Below are 15,410 nucleotides of genomic sequence, written 5' to 3'. Positions count from 1 at the left end.
TGGTGCGTCGCCAGTATCCTCATGTCCCATTTCTGCATGCGCAAAGACTGAATCGGTCGAGCGTGCGCAGGCCGAACATTGTCGACCACGCCGGCGTCCTGCTCGACCGGTGTGCTGCATCGCCACCTCCCCTCGCCCCACCTCACGCCGACTTTGACGGATACCTCGAGCAGCATGTCCCTGGTGGAAGAGTCGCTGGCAGCGACGCAGTTTGACCGGCTCTCAAAGTTGTGGGAGGTACGCCTCGAGCTTCAGGGCCCTTCCTCCCTCTCGAGCGATCCGCCTGACTCGCCCCGTACCTCGTCGCGCAGCAATCCTTCCACCTCCCCTTATCCTTTGTCCACTCGGCGCCCACCTCCCGAAACCCGCTCAAGCGCCTCCTGCATCTCCCACCCTCGTCGTCCCTCTCGCCCCTCTCGACGCACCCAGTACCCGCCTCGACCGCGCCGAGCACGCACTGCTCCATCCTCGTTCACCTCGACAAGCAGGCCGCGAGAAGGCGCAAGAGGAGGGAGGGCGAGAGCGGCGCGTTCCTGCGCGGGTCGGCGAGCGGCAAGGCGGGTCGCGAGGAGAAGGTAGAGCAGGGCGAGGACGTGTGGATCGTCGCCGAGGAGGACGCCAAGCGGGCTGGGAGCGCGATACTCGGGTGCGTCCCTCCTTCCCTGCCCGTTCTCGCGCGGCACCGCCACCAACTCACCAACGTTCCTCGTCACCCAGCGTCGACGGCTTCCTCGCGCCGGTGCGTCCGTCCTCCTCTGGTCGACCCTTACTCGGTACCGCGGCCCTGACCTGCCTAATCGACGCTCGCAGACCGCCCTTCTCGGGTTCGTGCACCCGAGGACGTACACGCCGTTCCGTGCGGCGCTCGGCAGCGGCGACGGCGAGTCGGACGAGGCGGGCGAGCGGGAGGCGAGGTACGCCCGTCGAGGTGCGCCTCCCTTCCTTCTTCGCGTCGTTGTCGTCGTCATGGTCGACGCGCAGAACAGAGCACTGACCCACCTCTCGGTCGTGCGCAGTCGGCGACACGGTGCGGCTCTTTCCTGGGCGGTGAGGGCGGTGGACTCTCGGTCGTTCTGGCTGCAACTCGCTGCGTGACATCTTTGACGAGAGCTCGAGAGGACGACCGAAAGAGAGTGGGAGAAATGCGAGAGCTCGAGCGAGGAGATGTCAGTCGCGAGCGAGACGAGGAGGTCGGAGCGGGCTTTGACGAGGAGCCAGTCGCCTCGCGTGTCTCAAGGACACGTTCTCTGTGTGTGTGTGCTCTCGTTGCACGCCCCAGACCCCTCAGCAGATTCAAGGTCTCGCTGTCGCCGGTGCTTCATCGCGGCTCGCCTGCTCTCCTCGACCTCGTCGTTGCTCCCCCACCTCCCGCCTCGCCTCTCGCCCACCAGCACAGAGCGACCAGCGCGCGCCTCTGCCCGACTCTCCTCTCGCCCCGAGTGCCCTCGACACCGCGTCAAGCGCTCAGCAAGCGCCCAGCATGGAGGTGCGTCCCCCTCCCTCGTCCCCCTCCTCAAACCCTCGCCCCTCCTCGCCCCGCCTCGCCCCCTTCCGCCTGCGTTGTGGCACGACGTCTCTCCATCGAGCTCTGGTGCAGCGCTGTGCCCGCTCCCACGCCGGTGCGAGGTGACGGCGACCAGGTTGGACGAGGCGGTGGCGCTCGGCGAACCTCGTCAGCGAGCGACTCGTCGCAGCCTCCTGGCGCACCAGCTCGACCTGCAGTTCACTCAAGGTGGCTGTACATGGGCACTGCGCGCGTGCGCCGCGCTCCAGAGCGACGAGGACCGGACGACGCCTCGCTCCTCCGCCTCACCGACCATCCCCTCGTCTCGATGGCCAGTACTCGCACACACTTGCCCCAGGACACTTTCCACCGGCACGCAGAGCACTCACTGACCTGTATCTTCCTCGTCCTCGTCGCACGCAGGCCATCCTCGACTTCACCCAGCCGCTCGATGTCACCCTGCTCGACCAGGTGGCCCAGGCCATGCTCGTCGGCAGCGGGCCGCAGGTGCGTCCTCCTCGTCTCCCGCTCCGTCACCGACAGGCCGGCCACCTCACTCACCACCCCTCGCGCGCCGCAGCAACAACAAGCGTCAACCGTCCTCGCCCAGTTCCAGGAGCACCCGGACGCCTGGCAACGCGTGCCGGCCATCCTCGACACGTCGAGCAACGGCCAGACCAAGTACATCGCGCTCCAGATCATGGACCGCCTCATCAAGACGCGGTGGAAGGCGCTCCCCGAGGACCAGCGCTCGGGCATCCGCAACTTTGTCGTCGGCGTCATCGTCAAGACGAGCTCTGACGACCAGACGCTCCGCCGCGAGAAGGCCTTTGTCAACAAGCTCAACCTCATCCTCGTCCAGATCCTCAAGCAGGAGTGGTCCGTCTCCCTCTCCCCTCTCTCGTCCGCGCTCGTCGCCGGCGGCGTCGTCACCGTTGCCACAGCTTTACTGACTCGCCCTTTCTCTCTCTCCCGCCTTCTTCGTGACAGGCCGCACAACTGGCCGACCTTCATCCCCGAGATCGTCACGTCGTCCCAGGCCAACCTCACCATCTGCGAGAACAACATGGTCATCCTCAAGCTCCTGTCGGAGGAGATCTTCGAGTTTTCCGCCGAGCAGATGACGACGCAGAAGACCAAGGCCCTCAAAGCCCAGATCGTGCGTCGGCTCGTCCTCTCTGCGGTCTCCTGCGGGCGGCGGCGACGAGAGTCCGGCTCGTTCGCCCCGCCACTTGTGGCCGTCCAGCTGACCCCTTCTTCTTCACCCTCGCAGTGCCAGGAGTTCGCCGAGGTCTTCTCGCTCTGCGTCGAGGTCCTCGAAAAGGCCGACCGGCCGTCGCTCATCAAGGTCACGCTCGAGGCCATGCTGCGGTTCCTCAACTGGATCCCGCTCGGCTACATCTTCGAGACGCCCGTCATCGACCACCTCATCACGCGTGTACGTCCGCACTTTCCGGATACTTCTTCTCGTCGTCGTGAGCGACCGACTCACCCGCACTTGCGCCCCTCGCAGTTCCTCGAGGTGGCCGAGTTCCGCAACGTGACGCTCAAGTGCCTGTCCGAGATTGGCGGCCTCCAGATCGGGCCCGAGTACAACAACAAGTTCATCATCCTGTTCAACATGGTCATGACGAGCGTCAACAAGATGATCCCGCCCAACACCGACATTGCCGGCGCGTACGAGTCGTCGGCCGACGCCGACCAGGAGCTCATCCTGAACCTGGCCCTGTTCCTCACCAACTTCCTGTCGGCGCACGTCACGATCCTTGAGACGCCCCAGCACCGCGACGTCCTCCTCAACGCGCACCTGTACCTCATCAAGATCTCGCAGGTCGAGGAGCGCGAGGTGTTCAAGATCTGCCTCGAGTACTGGGCAAAGCTCGTCGCCGACCTGTACGACGAGCTCGTCAAGTTTCCCGGCGGCGACGGCCTCGGCGGCGCCAACCCGCTGCTCAGCCTCGGCGGCATGGCGGGCTTTGGAGCGGGCGCGGGCGGTGCGGGCGGCGCGGGCTCGAACCGGAGGAGCATCTACACCGAGGTGCTCAGCAACCTGCGGCTCGTCATGGTTGAGCGCATGGCCAAGCCCGAGGAGGTGCGTCGACTCGTCCCCCCCCCCTTGTTCCTGGTGCCCCTCGAGCACGCGCAGCCGGCGCGAGAACTGACCCGCCTCGCCCCCTGTCGCCCGCAGGTCCTCATCGTCGAGAACGACGAGGGCGAGATCGTGCGCGAGTTCCTCAAGGACACGGACACGGTCGTCCTGTACAAGTCGATGCGCGAGGTCCTCGTCTACCTCACCCACCTTGACGTCGTCGACACCGAGATGATCAGTGCGTCCCCTCTCTCTCTCCTCCTGCGGCCTTCTGACCTCCCGGTCGCTCGCTCGTCTGCGCGAGCGGCGAGAGCTCCCCGCCCGTCTCGAACGACCGCCTGACCCTCCTCGCACCTGCCCGCAGTGACCGAGAAGCTCTCGAAGCAGGTCGACGGGTCCGAGTGGTCGTGGGCCAACCTCAACACGCTCTGCTGGGCCATCGGCTCGATCTCGGGCGCCATGAACGAGGAGACCGAGAAGCGCTTCCTCGTCACCGTCATCAAGGGTGAGTCTTTCGCCTCTCCGATTCCCTCTCGCCTCGCGCCGGCTCGGGGCCGTGCGGCGAGACGTCCGAGCGATAGACGCACGGACCTGACCGTCTGCCTGTGTGTGTGTGCGCGCAGACCTGCTCGGCCTCACCGAGATGAAGCGCGGCAAGGACAACAAGGCGGTCGTGTGCGCCCTCACCCTCCTCCCTCGCTCTCTCCCCTCGTCCAGTCCCTCGTACTGACGATCGTCCTCTCGCCGTCGTGCAGCGCGTCCAACATCATGTACATCGTCGGGCAGTACCCTCGGTTCCTCAAGGCGCACTGGAAGTTCCTCAAGACGGTCGTCAACAAGCTGTTCGAGTTCGCGCACGAGACGCACGAGGGCGTGCAGGACATGGCGTGCGACACCTTCATCAAGATCGCGCAAAAGTGCGTCGCCCGTCCACCCATCGAGTCGTCGTCGTTGTCGTCGTCCCAGACTGACCTTCGTCCCGCCCGCAGGTGCCGCCGCCACTTCGTCATGCAGCAGTCGGGCGAGACCGAGCCGTTCATCGACGACATCCTGCGCAACCTGGAGCGCATCACGGGCGACCTGTCGCCGCTCCAGATCCACACGTTCTACGAGGCGGTCGGCTACATGATCTCGGCGCAGCCCAACAAGCCGCAGCAGGAGCTGCTCATCGCCAACCTCATGGCGGCGCCCAACTCGGCGTGGGACCAGCTCATGCAGCAGGCGCACGAGCGCGGCGCCGAGATCCTGTCGGACCCGGACAACATCAAGATCCTGAGCAACATCCTCAAAACCAACACGGCGGCGTGCTCGTCGATCGGCACCTTCTTCCTGCCGCAGCTCGCTCGGATCTACATGGACCTGCTCGGCCTGTACACGGCCGTGAGCGGCATCATCAGCGCGACGACGGCCGAGCAAGGCCTGATCGCGACCAAGACGCCCAAGGTCCGCGGCTTGCGCACGATCAAGAAGGAGGTGCTCAAGCTCGTCGGCGAGACGTACATCCGCAAGGCCGAGGACCTCGACCAGGTCAACCGCGACTTGATCCCGCCCCTGCTCGAGGCCATCCTCGGCGACTACAAGCAGAACATCCCGGCGGCGCGCGACGCCGAGGTCCTGTCGACCATGGTCACGATCGTGTCGAGGCTCGGCGTGCGTCCACCTCTCTGTCTTCTCTCTCTCCTTCTTGCGCGCGTTCGCGACGGTCGCACAGCGGACTGACGCGCCTTGCTCCCCGCCGTCGCAGCCGCTGATGACGGACAAGATCGCGCCCGTCCTCGACGCCGTCTTCGAGTGCACGCTCGCAATGATCAACCAGGACCTGACCGAGTTCCCCGAGTGCGTGCCTCTCGCCCACCTCGACTCGGCGCTCGCGCGCACCGTGAGCTCACCCTCGTCCTCGTCCCCTCCCCTTTCCCCCTCTTTCTCCTGCGCCCGCTCCTCTCGCAGACACCGCGTCGCCTTCTTCAAGCTCCTGCGCCAGATCAACCTCAACTGCTTCGAGGCGCTCCTCGCGCTCCCGCCGGCCCAGTTCAAGCTCGTCATGGACGCCGTCGTGTGGGCGACCAAGCACACGATGCGCGACATTGGCGACCTCGGCCTCACGATCTGCGTCGAGCTCATCGACAACGTCGTCGCCGCCGGCCCCGACACGTCCAACGGCTTCTTCCAGGCGTACTACCTCGCGCTGTTGCAGGACATGTTCTTCGTCCTGACGGACGCCGACCACAAGAGCGGGTTCAAGTCGACGGCGCTCGTGCTCGCCCGCCTGTTCAAGCTCGTCGAGACGGGCGACATCCAGGTGCCGCTCGACCCGGCGGCCCAGTCGAACCCGCAATTCGTCGCCGAGTACACGGCCAACCTGCTCAAGTCGGCGTTCCCGCACCTGCAGACGGCGCAGATCACCCAGTTCGTGTCGGCGCTCCGGGAGCAGTACGGCGACTTCAACAAGTTCAGGATCACGCTCCGCGACTTCCTCAGTGCGTCTCCCCTTCCTCCTGCCCCCACCTCGCTCGCGGCTCGAGCGAGCAGGATGACTTACTCTGCCCCTCGACGACTTGCAGTTGCGTTGCGCGAGTTCCAGGGCGAGGAGGCGACCGAGGTCTTCCAGGAGGAGCGCGAGGAGGAGGCGCAGCGCAAGCGCGACGAGGAGCGGGCACGCGCCGTCGCCGTTCCGGGTCTCTGTGCGTCCGCTCTCCCGCCCTCTCCCCCTCGTCGACCCGCGACTGACCCGGCCTGCTCGCGCGCAGTGAAACCCTCCGAGGCCATGGCCGGCGACGACGAGGAGCTGTGAGCTCGTCGAGACTGTCCCTTTCCTCCCACCCCACTGGTCCCGCTTGCCTTCCCTCTTCTCCCTCGTCCAGATTCCCCTCTCGCGTTTGCGCGCCCTCGGCGTGATCTTTGTAGTTACCGGCTCTCTCTCTTTCTACCCTCGCAACGACTCCCCATCGCAACCTTTGCGACCGTGCCCGAGCGAGCACTGCCTGAGAGAGCTGCCAGGTCGAGTGAAAGCGCTGCTCTCCCCCCGCACCGCTCACGCTCGCTGTCTGGGCGTGCGCGTACTCGCCACCGTACTGCCGAGTGTGCCCTGCTGGCCGCACGAGCTCGCGTGCGCGCTCGAGGAGGATGTCACGTCGTTCGCCTCCTCCCGTCCCGCACAAGGTCGCCCCGCCGCCGCCTCCAGCGCCCGCGCAGGGCCGCAGCATGGAGCAGCCGAGCTACAGCACACCGCCTCGAGCTCGTCCCGACGCCCACATCGTCCCCGTGTCGCCCTCGCCCTCGCCCTCTACCCCGACGCATCGCTCGACTTTGTCGACTCGCTCGACTCAGCAGCCCGCCAGGGTCCGCGAGGTGCCCAGGAGCAGAACCACCTCGGTCGACTACGGCCGGTCCAACCCGTTCAGCGACTTTGACTCGCCCGCGCACGACGACCCGCACTCGGTTCCCCTCCTCCCCACCTCGACCTCGTCGCGCTTCGTCCGCCTCAACCTCGACAAGGACGTCCCCGACCTGCCCGACGACGAGCAGCGCCTCCTCCCCGACTCGCCGTCCTCCCCGTCGACATCCTCTTCCGCCCCTTCCCGACGACGACCTCGACGAGGCGAGGCGGTCACTGCGGCGGGCCGGGCGAGCGACCGCACCCGTCGGTGCGCAAGGTGGTTCCTCGTCGTCGTCGCCGGTGCAGCAGGCGTCGTCGTCTCCGTCGCCCTCCTGACGACGGAGGATGCGCGGGCGAGCGCGAGGGGCAAGGTCGACGAGGCGGTGCAGGCGGTCGGCGGCTGGGTGGGCGTGGGCACCGTCGCGGCGGGCAGTGGGACCAGCGCAGGAGGACTCGAGGCCTCGGAGGAGCGGTACGACAAGGGGGCCGACGGCGACGAGGTGACGCTCGAGGGCGGCGAGAAGGTCGTCTACCGCAACGCTTTGTGCGTCTCCTCTTTCTCTCGCTCCATTTTCCGCCCCGACCGAGGGCCGGTGCTCACCTGGATCCTTGTCCTACACAGCGGCGGGACCTTTGATGGAGATCCGCACTCGCTGTCGGCGAGGGCGCAGGACGACTCGCCGACGCTGAACGAGCCGTGGGACTACGAGCGGCTGCGGATCCGGGGCGTCAATCTCGGCGGGTGCGTCCCCGTCGTCTCTCTCGCAGTCGTCTTTTGCACCTGCGACTGATACGTTCCTGCGACCCGACGTCCCACAGATGGCTCACGCTCGAGCCGTTCATCACGCCGCACCTGTTCGAGCCTTTCCTCGACGCGCCGACGCCGGCCGAGGACGAGTACACCCTGAGCCAGAACCTGCGCGACCAAGGACGACTCATGAGCACCCTGAGGGAGCACTACGACACGTTCATCGTGCGTCCCACCCCTTTTCGTCCCTCGCCTCTCTTCACGCGACATCGACTTGACCATCTCTCGTCGCCATCTCGCTCGCAGACTGAGAAGGACTTTATCGCGATCGCTGCAGCAGGGCTCAACTGGGTCCGCATCCCCGTGCCGTACTGGGCTGTCGAAACGTGGGTCGACGAGCCGTACCTCGAGAAGGTCGCCTGGAACTGTGCGTCCGCGCGCTCTCTCTCTCTCTTTCTCAGCCATGAGTGTGACCGAGGCAGGTACTGACCTACCTGGTCGCCTACCCGCAGATCTGCTAAAGTCGATCGGCTGGGCGCGCAAGTACGGCATCCGCATCAACCTCGACCTGCACTCGGTCCCAGGCTCGCAAAAGTGCGTCCCCTTGCCTCTCTCTTTCTCCTCGTCCCCTCCCAGACATGCGGCGAACTGACTGTTGACGACGACCCTGTGTGCCTGCAGCGGCTGGAACCACTCGGGCCGACTAGGGTCCATCTCGTTCTTGCGCTCGTCCATGGGCCAGGCCAACGCGCAGCGCGCCCTCGACTACATCGCCGCACTCGCCGAGTTCACGTCGCGCAAAGGCGTGCGCGAGGTCGTGCCCATGTACTCGGTCCTGAACGAGCCCATGCTCGCCGAAATCGGCGACCGGGTCCTGCGAGGATTGTGAGTTGCCCGCCCTCTCGCTCCTCCTCCTCGTCCCTCATCTGCGCCGTGTACAGCATCTGATCCTCATCGTCGTCTACAGCTACCGCAAGGCGTACGAGACGGCGCGCAACATCACGGGCTACGGACCGCAGCAAGGCCCTGTGCGTCCCTCCTTCCCTCACTCTTTCGGGTCGTCCTGCCGGCCGCCACTGACCCTCGCGCCTTGCATGCCCTTTCCTCCACCTTCTCTCGCAGTTCCTCGCCTTTCACGACGGCTTCAAGGGCACCCACCGCTGGTACAACTTCCTCGAGTCGCCGTCACCTCATCGCCCGCACGTCCCGGCGACAGACGGCCTCGATCGCGTCGCCTACGACTCGCACCGGTACCTCGCCTTTACCGAGCCCGACCTGAGGAGCGTCCGACAGCAGGTCCTCAAGGTGCGTCGAGCGCATGCGCTCCTTTCGCTCGTCCGAGTTCTGGCGACGGACTAGCTCTGACAGCGAACGTTCTCCTCCTCCGCAGCCGTGCGCCAAGTGGAGCCACGAGTTCAACAAGACGATGATCAACGCCGGTGTCGCCATCTCGGGCGAGTTCTCCCTCGGCGTCAACGACTGCGGCCGGTGCGTCCCCTCTATTCCCTCCCGGCCTCGTCCCTGCCCGAGTTGCGCGCCCTGACGCTTTGACGAGGACGAACAGCTTCCTCAACAACATCTTCCAGGGCACTCGGCTCGAGGGCACGTTTCCAAACGAGACGAGCCCGGCGTACCCGCCGACCGCGCCGAGAGGGTCGTGCGAGTTTTGGGAGGTACGTCAGCGCCTCTCTTTCTGCCCTGCCCTGTCCTCCCTCGTCTTCCGAGATCGGCGGACGACTGACCCTGCCGGTGCGCGCGCAGGACTACGAGCAGTGGGACGAGGAGATGCGCTCGGCTCTTCGCGACCTCGCGCTCGCGCAGATGGACACTTTCCAGGTGCGCCCTCTTGTCCTCACCTCTTTCTTCACATGATCATGGGTCTAATAACGTACTACGGCCCGCAGAACTGGTTCTACTGGACCTGGCGCACCCTGCCCTCGACCACCCACCTCCCTCACCTCCCCGCCAACGCCCTCTGGAGCTACTCGCTCGGCCTCGCTCAAGGATGGATCCCGGCCGATCCTCGCGCCGCATCCGACGACGGCGGCTTCTGCGTCGCCTACGCCGCCAAGATCGGCGTCGACCCGGACGCAGGAGGAGGGCGCCGGTACCTCCTCGACGACGTCGAGCTCGGCGCGTGGAAGGTCGGCCGGCCCGGGTCGACCTACAGCGGTCGAGTGCCGCAAGGCGCAGCCGAGTCGCACCGCGCCCTGTACCCGGCGGCCGAGTTCGACACGCCCTCGCGCGGGTGGAACGCCGGCGGGCTCCCCGTCGCGGGCCTGTGGGCCTACGCGCGCGAGGGCGACGCGCCCGTGCTCGAGTCGCCAGCTGGAGCCGAGGGGCCGACGGCTCGAGCGACGGAGAGGAGGTGGGCGTCGAAGAAGGCCGGGTGCAGGTACCCGAGCAGTTGGGGCGCGCCGGCCGAGCCGGAGCAGGTCGGGCTCGTTCCGCCCGAGTGCTCGGTGCAGCATGCGGTAGAGCGAGGCGAGCTGTAACGAGTCGCAGCAGGCTGTCACGCCGCGGCGTTTTCTCGCGAGAGCAGTCTCGACTTGGCTCGAGAGCTTTCTCACCGTCCTCGAGAGCGCTCAGTCACTCCGCCCTCGCCCTTCTCGCCCTCGCTGTCTCTCTCGGTCATCGACATGAAGATCGCTGCTCGTTTCACTTGAGCGGTCTCGAGCTACTTGGCGGTCGGCCCCTCGTCACCCTCGGCTCCTCGCTCGCACGGTCCAGCTTGGCATTCTTCGCTGCCTCGTCCATCCACTCGCGTTGGACGCTGAACGCCGGGTCGACCTCGTGCGCATGGTCGTTGAAGTGTTTGAGCGCGTCGCGCTCGGCGTCGTGGGTATACATGTCGAACGAGAGCGGCCGCAGGATCGAGGGAGGCGAGCCGATTGGTGACGACGTGTACGTGTGCCACACGAGCTGTTGCTGCGCGTGTTGATGCAGACGAGCGAGACCATCAGAGCTGTCGAGAGAGAGAGGCGGCGAGAAGGAGAGAGAGAGAGGGGGGCGCACCTCGAGGCCGAACGCTTGGGCCTCCACCACAGTCGGCCGGCGCAACTTCTCGTGGACCCGCAAGGCGACGGTCACCCCTGCCGGGTTGCTGCCGGCCATCGCGAGGCAGAGCGCGATCGTGCCTGCGTCCTCGATCGCCTGCGAGCCGCCTTGCAGCGCTGTCGGCTGCGGACGAGGAGGAGAAGTCAATTTGGGAAGGTCGACTCGAGGCAGGACGAGGAGTCGAGGGAGAGAGGGCGTACCATCATGGCGTGTACTGCGTCGCCGATGAAGCAGATCTGGCACGGTGGAAGAAGGGCAACGAAGAGTCAGTCCATGCTCGAGAAAAGAGAGCGAACAACGAAAAAGGCGAGGCACCTTGCCGCCCGTCGAGATCCACTCGGCCTCGGGCGCCTCGTCCGTGATCTCCCAGTGGAGCGTGTTCGAAAAGTGGCGCAGGGCGCGGCGCAAGGTCGGGTCCCATGCGCCGTCGAGCAGGTCGAGCACCTCGCCGATGGCCTTCTTGTCTCTCCAGTCGAGCGACGAGGCGTGCTTGGTGTCGGCGTGCGTGAAGGTCTGCTCGACAAGGGCGAGGACGTGTCAGTCGTACAGGGGACCATGCGAGAGAGGGAGAGAAGGGACGTACAAAAGCGAGAGAGCGGCCGTTCTCCATCGGGTACGCGCAGATGTGCGAGTCTGGTCCAAGCCAAGTACGAATATTTCCGTCGAGCAGATCTGTCGAGAGTCGTCGTCAGTTCACGTCGCTTGAGAGAAAGAAGGAAGGGGGAGGACGTACGAGCGCAGACCGGGTCGGCAGCAATGTCCTCGCTCGTCATGACGCCGCGATGGATCGAGTAGTTCGTGCGTTTCTGGGCCATGGTCGCGCGTGCAGTCGACGCGAGGAGGCCACGAGCCGTAGAGTGCACGCCGTCTGCGACGATGACGACCTGCGGGAGCGCCAGGTGGTGAGCGAGGGTCCGTGCGTCAGAGGGGAACAGGAGGGACTCACGTCGCCCTTGACGACCTCGCCCGAGACGAGCACGACAGCAGGCTCGTCGTCCGAGTCCCAGTACTGGATGACCTCGCTGTGGAGGCGGATCTGGACGCCAAGCATGCGGGCCTGCGTGCCGAGCGACGCGAGGAAGGTCGGGCGACGGCCCTGCAGGACGGGTGCGCCGACTTGCGCCGAACTGCGGACGTCGAGAGGCATCGAGCCCTCGTCAGTCAACGTCGCGATGGCGAACGAGAGAGATAGAGAGAGAAAGGGAGGACGCACAGCTCGTCCAAGTTGCTCTGCCACACGTCCCTCCCCTGCTGATCCTTGAACAACCACCACCCGCCTTTGCTCGCGCCGCGCAGGAACATGTCCTCGCCGACGCCCCACCGGTCCATGAGCCGGCTCGCGTTGGCGCCAAACAGGATCGAGTCGCCGTGCGGCGACAGGCCCGACGAGCGCTCGAGGACCGTGACCGATATGTTCTGGCGCGCGCACGCGACGGCGGCGCCGAGACCGGCTGTGAGGCAGAGAAGGTTGTCAGTCTGTGACACTGAATGAGCCGGCGTGCGGGACGAGGGCGTCGAGGTCGAGGTGTCGAGTCGAGGGAGGAGGATCGAGCGGGGGAGGGGACGAGGCTCACCAAAGCCCGCTCCGACGATGACGACCCTCAGGCTCGTCTCCTTGCCAAACTTGCTGAACGCGAGCCCGTCGTCCGGGATGCTGGCGACCGACCGCAGCGTCGGTGGCTCGGGACGCAGCGTCACCTGTCCGGGAGAGCGGGAGAGGGTCGTGAGCGGCGCGCCCCTTGTCGGCGATGCGTCTCGAGGGGACCGAGAGAGACAGAGGACGCACGAGTCGTCCTCGAGGTGGGATCTTGCACGACGCGAGCCGGCTCGTGCTCGATGCCGCCGAGGTGGTCGAGAGGTCGAGGCGGTACAGCGACGGCGGGTCGGCGGTGGCGTCGCCGTCGAGCGTCTTGTCGCGCGCGTTCTTCTTCGACTTGTGGTGCCGGCGAAAGAGGGCCTTCATCTCGTAGGTTGCGGGTCGAGAGGACGAGAGCGAGAGGAAGCGAGCGAGGAGCGCAAGCGGAGCAGAGCCTCGAGCCGGCCGAGCGAGGGCCAGAGGTACGGGCGACGAGAGAGTACAAGCCCACGCGAGGCCTGGGGCGCATCCCGCGTGCTGCCGAGTTGCCCATCTCTGGCCCGAGACGAGTTCGAAGAGCCGGGAAGGGGCCACGGGAGGGAGCGACGAAAGCGGCCAAGGAGGCAGCGGGGCTCGCGTGCGTGCAGACTTGAGGCACGGCGGTGGCCTGGAGCTCGAGGTCCGGAGCGGGACGAGAGCCGGAGGAGCTGGTGGGAGGAAGGGAGAGTCGATGCGGTGGCTCGCCTCGCGTTCAGAATTCGCCAAGTCCTTCGCCGCACCTCATTGGTCCGCAACGAACGACAGCCACGACGGCGAGCTTTCGACGGCGCGCGTTCGACGGCCGAGAAGACGAAAGGCAGCTTCGTTCAACGGAAGGAGCTTCAGAGAGTACGAAAGGAAGACTGCGAGGCAAGGAGGGGAGAGGCAGGTAGGGAAGGACGAGAGAAGGGGAACGAGGGTCTGTGCGAGGCGGGAGACGAGGACGATAGGGGGGAACCAAAAGGGAGGGAAAGGGAGAAGAGAGACAGAGAGAGAGGGCGAGCGAGACGAGGGGGTACTGACGAACAAAGGTGAAAGGGGACGAGGCAAGAGAGGGTGGGTGACTATCTCCTTCAGTCGACGTCGATGTCGGAGTCCTCCTCGCCCTCCTCCATCTCCTTCTCCATCTCCTCCTCGACGCCCTCGTCCTGCTCCATGAGGAGCACGTCGAGCGACGGGATGCCGGCGCCGGCCATGCCGCGAGCGAAGCGGACGGGCTTGCCGCGCTGGGGGCGGTCCGAGTGGTGGTAGATGTAGCTGTAGCGCGAGTGCAGGGCAAAGATGCCGTCGTGGAAGGCGTGGCTGTGCGCGAGACAGATGTCAGGACCGGCAACGGGAAGGAGAGAAAGAGACGGAGAGGGAGCGTACCAGAAGTAGCCGTACATGCAGTTGTAGGCCTCGCGTGTCGATAGGCCGTCGAGCAGAGCCTTCGAATCCATGGAGCGACGCTCGTACGCGCCGACCGAGATGCGCCGGCCGTCGCTGTGAGCAAAAGAAAGATCAGTAAAGGGAGAGAGAGAGGGAAACGGGAGAAGGCGACGAGGACGCACTGGTTGTCCTTGATGCGCTGGTCCGGGTCGTACGAAAGGGTCCGACCGCAGTGCGAGGACATCATGCACTCGCCGCCCTGGTTCTTGAGGTGCGCGAGATACCAGCGAGGGTCGGTCGAGAGGAGGTGCATCTTCTTGTCGCCGTGCGTGAACTGGCGGACGATCTTGCCGATCTGCGTACCGTGATTCTGCGAGCGCGAGCCTGTGAGCAGGATTCTGAGAAAGGGGAGGAGGCGGGAGAGGAGGACGCACCCTCGTAGTAGCGGTACCGACCTTGATGACGACGCCGTGCACGTCTTTGGCGACCTCGGCAACGACCTGCTGCGCGACCTGCGAGCGCATTGCGGCGGTCTCGAAAATGTCGTTGAGCTTGCAGTCGATGTACGAGGCGGCAAGGTGGATCGAGGGGATGTAGATGGCGGCGAGGAAGGCGAACAGAACGAGGCGGGAGAGCTCGAGAGTGAGCTCCTTGCCGAGCGACGAGATGTGGCTCTCGATGCGGGCCTGCACGAGACGAGAGTACGATGTGAGGCCAGAGATGAGTGCGGGCGACATGGCAGGGAAGAGGAAAGAGGGAAAGAGGGAAAGAGGGAAAGAGAGGAGGCTCACCATGGCGCGAGTCCAGTTGGCGAGCGCGTTGCTGATCGTGAAGAGAGACCTGCTCTCAAACGGCGCAGCCGTACTGAGGATCATGCGGATGAGGGGGCCGACCGTGCGCTCAAAGACGCTGTTGGCGCCGAGGACCTCCTTGAGCTCGATGGCGAACTCGTCGGCGGCCTTGAGAAGCTGCTTGTCGAGAGGGACGACGCTGTCGAGCGGTGCGGGACGAACTTGATCAGGCGAGGTCGTCTGCCGGTCCTCGAAGATCTGCGGCGACGACGGGAGGAGGAAAGACGGCGAGAAGGTCAGGGCCGATCCGAGAAATCGGCGACGACGGCGAGTACGGCGAGGACGACGCTGCGAGCAGGCTGCTCACCTCGTTGAGGGCTGCCGAAATCTTGGCCTTGAGCTTGTCCTTGCGCACACCGGCCTTCATTTCCTTGGCGTCGGCGTGGAGGACGAAGTGCTTCGTCTTGACGGCGCCCTCGTGGCCGGCTTGGCCACGCTCACGCTTGACGGCCTCGGGGAACTTGGCGTCAACTGTGAAAGGGTCGAGTCAGGGCTGCCTAGCGCAACTGGACGAGAGAGAAGAGGGCGGACGCACAAGAGCGGGCGAGAAGGTTCTGCCTCGCGGTCTGCAGCGTCCTCGAGTCGACGGCGTTGACGACATCGATGAGCGGCGCGAGCGGGCCCGAGAACGAGTCGATGATGCCCCTGCCGAGGGCCTGAAGAGAGAAGGGGCGTGAGCGCGAGGGCCGGACGGCGGGCTGAGGAAAGAGGAGGACGTACTGCGAGGAAATCGCCCGGCTTGTGGATCTGCTCGCCGACCTGTCCGGTAGAAGGGACTGTCAGTATGGCTCTCAGACGCGAG

At 65.8% G+C, this 15,410-nt stretch overlaps 4 protein-coding genes across 4 annotated transcripts in view; 2 read left to right on the top strand and 2 right to left on the bottom strand.

The window, feature by feature from the left end:
* The first annotated feature begins 1,964 nt into the window (after nt 1-1,964).
* RHOBADRAFT_29596 (uncharacterized protein) lies at nt 1,965-6,546 on the top strand. The gene is made up of 14 exons (XM_018412876.1): nt 1,965-2,011; nt 2,085-2,383; nt 2,495-2,663; nt 2,778-2,942; nt 3,018-3,596; nt 3,693-3,831; nt 3,958-4,098; nt 4,217-4,268; nt 4,349-4,510; nt 4,583-5,243; nt 5,338-5,429; nt 5,541-6,070; nt 6,155-6,274; nt 6,341-6,546. Exons 1-14 carry the CDS (start codon nt 1,988-1,990, stop codon nt 6,382-6,384), a joined length of 3,177 nt encoding a protein of 1,058 aa, XP_018268952.1. The 5' UTR covers nt 1,965-1,987; the 3' UTR covers nt 6,385-6,546.
* Nucleotides 6,547-6,622: 76 nt separating this feature from the next.
* RHOBADRAFT_55570 (glycoside hydrolase family 5 protein) lies at nt 6,623-10,246 on the top strand. Its single transcript, XM_018417915.1, has 12 exons — nt 6,623-7,513; nt 7,592-7,711; nt 7,789-7,942; nt 8,024-8,144; nt 8,230-8,311; nt 8,399-8,602; nt 8,685-8,745; nt 8,840-9,022; nt 9,108-9,205; nt 9,282-9,390; nt 9,479-9,553; nt 9,622-10,246. The coding sequence occupies exons 1-12, from the start codon at nt 6,717-6,719 to the stop codon at nt 10,210-10,212; spliced, it is 2,595 nt and encodes an 864-aa protein (XP_018268951.1). The 5' UTR covers nt 6,623-6,716; the 3' UTR covers nt 10,213-10,246.
* A 106-nt stretch (nt 10,247-10,352) lies between these two features.
* Nucleotides 10,353-12,817, bottom strand: RHOBADRAFT_55569 (uncharacterized protein). The gene is made up of 10 exons (XM_018417914.1): nt 12,561-12,817; nt 12,349-12,472; nt 11,988-12,225; nt 11,721-11,901; nt 11,508-11,658; nt 11,358-11,446; nt 11,090-11,287; nt 10,975-11,010; nt 10,733-10,897; nt 10,353-10,645 (listed from the first exon to the last, which is right to left on the bottom strand). Exons 1-10 carry the CDS (start codon nt 12,735-12,737, stop codon nt 10,376-10,378), a joined length of 1,629 nt encoding a protein of 542 aa, XP_018268950.1. The 5' UTR covers nt 12,738-12,817; the 3' UTR covers nt 10,353-10,375.
* Nucleotides 12,818-13,195: 378 nt separating this feature from the next.
* The window catches only part of RHOBADRAFT_55568 (uncharacterized protein), a 2,969-nt gene continuing 754 nt past the window's right edge, over nt 13,196-15,410 (bottom strand). Inside the window, exons 3-10 of the mRNA XM_018417913.1 lie at nt 15,329-15,367; nt 15,144-15,264; nt 14,916-15,079; nt 14,549-14,806; nt 14,192-14,443; nt 13,940-14,127; nt 13,758-13,871; nt 13,196-13,691 (exon numbers count right to left, since the gene is read on the bottom strand). Of these exons, the coding sequence (XP_018268949.1) occupies nt 13,463-13,691; nt 13,758-13,871; nt 13,940-14,127; nt 14,192-14,443; nt 14,549-14,806; nt 14,916-15,079; nt 15,144-15,264; nt 15,329-15,367 (1,365 nt within the window). The 3' untranslated portion in view covers nt 13,196-13,462. The remainder of the gene's footprint in view (nt 13,692-13,757; nt 13,872-13,939; nt 14,128-14,191; nt 14,444-14,548; nt 14,807-14,915; nt 15,080-15,143; nt 15,265-15,328; nt 15,368-15,410) is intronic.

This window comes from Rhodotorula graminis, assembly GCF_001329695.1.
Source record: "Rhodotorula graminis WP1 unplaced genomic scaffold RHOBAscaffold_13, whole genome shotgun sequence".
In the NCBI taxonomy this organism is placed as follows: Eukaryota; Fungi; Basidiomycota; class Microbotryomycetes; order Sporidiobolales; family Sporidiobolaceae; genus Rhodotorula; species Rhodotorula graminis.
Note: the sequence above shows the minus strand (reverse complement) of the source record. Positions and strands in the feature narration are given on the sequence as shown.

What these genes read in the sequence shown, in the direction of transcription:
- RHOBADRAFT_29596 (XM_018412876.1), top strand. Translation starts at nt 1,988, where the DNA reads ATGCTCGTCGGCAGCGGGCCGCAG. An exon ending in CAGATCCTCAAGCAGGAGTG is followed by an intron (nt 2,384 to 2,494) that starts GTCCGTCTCCCT and finishes TCTTCGTGACAG; the next exon opens with GCCGCACAACTGGCCGACCT. An exon ending in CGTCGCCGTTCCGGGTCTCT is followed by an intron (nt 6,275 to 6,340) that starts GTGCGTCCGCTC and finishes GCTCGCGCGCAG; the next exon opens with TGAAACCCTCCGAGGCCATG.
- RHOBADRAFT_55570 (XM_018417915.1), top strand. Translation starts at nt 6,717, where the DNA reads ATGTCACGTCGTTCGCCTCCTCCCGTCCCGCACAAGGTCGCCCCGCCG. An exon ending in AGCACTACGACACGTTCATC is followed by an intron (nt 7,943 to 8,023) that starts GTGCGTCCCACC and finishes TCTCGCTCGCAG; the next exon opens with ACTGAGAAGGACTTTATCGC. An exon ending in CGAGAAGGTCGCCTGGAACT is followed by an intron (nt 8,145 to 8,229) that starts GTGCGTCCGCGC and finishes GCCTACCCGCAG; the next exon opens with ATCTGCTAAAGTCGATCGGC.
- RHOBADRAFT_55569 (XM_018417914.1), bottom strand. Translation starts at nt 12,737, where the DNA reads ATGAAGGCCCTCTTTCGCCGGCACCACAAGTCGAAGAAGAACGCGCGC. An exon ending in CATCGTCGGAGCGGGCTTTG is followed by an intron (nt 12,226 to 12,348) that starts GTGAGCCTCGTC and finishes TCTGCCTCACAG; the next exon opens with CCGGTCTCGGCGCCGCCGTC. An exon ending in CAGAGCAACTTGGACGAGCT is followed by an intron (nt 11,902 to 11,987) that starts GTGCGTCCTCCC and finishes CGACGTCCGCAG; the next exon opens with TTCGGCGCAAGTCGGCGCAC.